At 45.3% G+C, this 2386-nt stretch overlaps 1 protein-coding gene across 1 annotated transcript in view; it reads right to left on the reverse strand.

The window, feature by feature from the left end:
* ZCCHC14 (zinc finger, CCHC domain containing 14) overlaps window positions 1-2386 on the reverse strand; it is a 36507-nt gene that overhangs the window by 4573 nt on the left and 29548 nt on the right. The window contains exons 9-11 of the mRNA XM_015415482.1: window positions 1450-1541; window positions 337-464; window positions 1-49 (exon numbers count right to left, since the gene is read on the reverse strand). The exon at window positions 1-49 is cut by the window's left edge and continues 92 nt beyond it. Coding sequence (XP_015270968.1) covers window positions 1-49; window positions 337-464; window positions 1450-1541 — 269 coding nt within the window. The remainder of the gene's footprint in view (window positions 50-336; window positions 465-1449; window positions 1542-2386) is intronic.

Here is a 2386-nt window from a genome sequence, read left to right on the forward strand (position 1 = left end):
CCTTCACGGGGCACTGTAGTAGATGGCTGATGCACATCTACACGCAGCTCTAGCAAAGGGGGAAAGGAGAAGAGTGCCTTAGAAAGCAAGGAATAGAGCTGCTGCTCCTCCTAAAAATACTATCTGGGCAGTTGCAATCGCTGCAAGATGCACCCATAAAACAGCATTTGACTGAAAGTACAACGGACAAATAAAAACCATGCAATCTTGGATCACCCAGTCCTAGTCACACTCATTTAGAGCCAAAGTACTTAGCCACTAGCAGCTTAAAAGATAGGAGCAACCTGTCAGGCTGCAAGTAAGGCAAAGAGCTAGACTGCAAAAAGTTCGGGTTACCTGCTGCATGGTTTCCACGGATGCTCTGAATCGGTCCAATGTGAGTAGTAGGAGGGACTCTGGCCACCCCACTGCTGCTCACCGAAGGGGACACTGCTGGATTCAGGGTCCTTTTCTCAGACTTTTCCCTAAAAAGAAAAAGGAAAAAAAGGAAGTCATTGATTCAAATAAGCTTCCATCCGTATCTGCCTAGTCTGACACTGTAAACACTACATCACACTGGCACACCAAGGAGCACGTCTATTGCCACAGAAGTTTCTTTAGCTGGTGAAGGTCTTATAAAGCATGCTTTCCATTTCAGCATCTAAGCAATTTTACTTCATCAGGCTCAAAGACAGTCTGATCCAATTCTGCAAAGGTAGCATTCTCTGCAAAATTACTTCTGCTATCTATAAAACTCTGGAAGGAGAGGTTTCATAGTTCTTCTCCCACCCCCGACTTATTGATCAAAGTCTACAGAGGGCTTGAGCTACTGATGCTTTTGTCGTTGCTGTTAGCCATTCAGTCATATCTGACTCTTGGCGATTCTATGGGCCAGCTCCCTCACATTTTCCGATCTTGTACTGTTTCTCTGAGCCGTTCCATGCTCAGCCTGGTGTTAACTGTTATGGTGTTATACAAATTTGGCCCAACTGGCATTTAGCCCCAAAGCCAGTCCGCCTACTAGTTATAGGCTGGCGATGAAGCGCAAGACCTTGTTCACATAATGATCAAATGCCGCTTTTTATAGTGCCAAGGCAGTGGTGAGCACCAGTTGCTCAAGTCTTCTCATTGCAGGCCTTCCACTAAGCTTCTGTGCTTGGCAGGATCACCAACCTTGACCCTACGGGGGAGGGCGAGGTACAAATCTGAATAATAAATAAATAAATAAATCTTTTAAGTGCTGAGCTTTTCAAGCTGCTCTGTCTCTACGGAGGAGACCAACAAGAGGAACAGAGGACAAGACTTGATACCTCGTAGGTCTGCTAGAACTGAAAGGTGGGCTTTTGTGCCAGACTTTCCCCAGACTACACCTTCCCTAAAGAGGCCTTCTGATTCCTGCTAAAGCCTGGAGTGGGGAAGAACTAAGAAGGAAAGAGAGGCAATCTTCCCTGTGTGTCCTTTAACACCTACTTTTCCAGCTCCAGCTGGGTCTTCAGCTTCTTCTTAGCACCCATGGTGAGGGATTCGAATTTATTCAGGTCTTCTTCAGTAAGGCTCAGGAACTTATCCATGAAAAAAGAAACAACTATTATTCTATGCAATACCAAAATATATGAAAGGTGCATGCTGTCCGTTATTTGGCTATGGAACAGAGTTGAGGACAACATTAAATGTATGCAACCAAGCCGAGAATGCTGCTGATGCTCAACGGCGCTTACCTATTTGCCCCTGTCCTTTGCAAAGATGACAGAACTATGAAAAACAAGTGATGTTACTGGGAAAGGAGAGAAAATTGCCCAAGATGACAAGGCTTCTTAGCATGCATTACGGTACTGGCTATAGTTACACACAGACTCTGGCTTTCAAAATAGCAATGTATTGTCTTCCTCAACCTCTCATTGAACCCTTCCGGCAATTTACCACCCTTCACTGCTGAGACAAAAGCCATATGAAAACACTAGCTAAGCAGGTGCCAATACAGGCAAGGAGCACCATGGGAGTCCACTGTTCCCTCTAAGCTGAGTTAGTGTGAGCTAGCTCACAGTTTTTTAGCTTCCGGCTCACACATTTTTGTCTTAGCTCAGGAAGGAGGGCACCAGAGCAAACTAATTTATGCAGTAGCCAAATTGCTCGCTCACAGCTTTAATGCCAGGAGCTCACAAAGTAGAATTTTTGCTCACAAGACCCCACAGCTTAGAGGGAACATTGCATGGGACTCCAGCATACTGAGTCGCATGACAGCATCCCTTGCTTCAAGGATTATCGCAGAATACATCAAGTTAGAGGAGCAGGGTTAATGGTACCATGTTACGGACCAACCCAGCAGAGACAGAAATCTGTGTCTGCCATACACAGTCGACTTTTAAAATTTGGGTTTTTTAGCACAGTTGCTGCAGAGGTATGCCCT

This window comes from Gekko japonicus, unplaced genomic scaffold, assembly GCF_001447785.1.
Source record: "Gekko japonicus isolate JY-2015 unplaced genomic scaffold, Gekko_japonicus_V1.1 scaffold1502, whole genome shotgun sequence".
Classification (NCBI taxonomy): Eukaryota; Metazoa; Chordata; class Lepidosauria; order Squamata; family Gekkonidae; genus Gekko; species Gekko japonicus.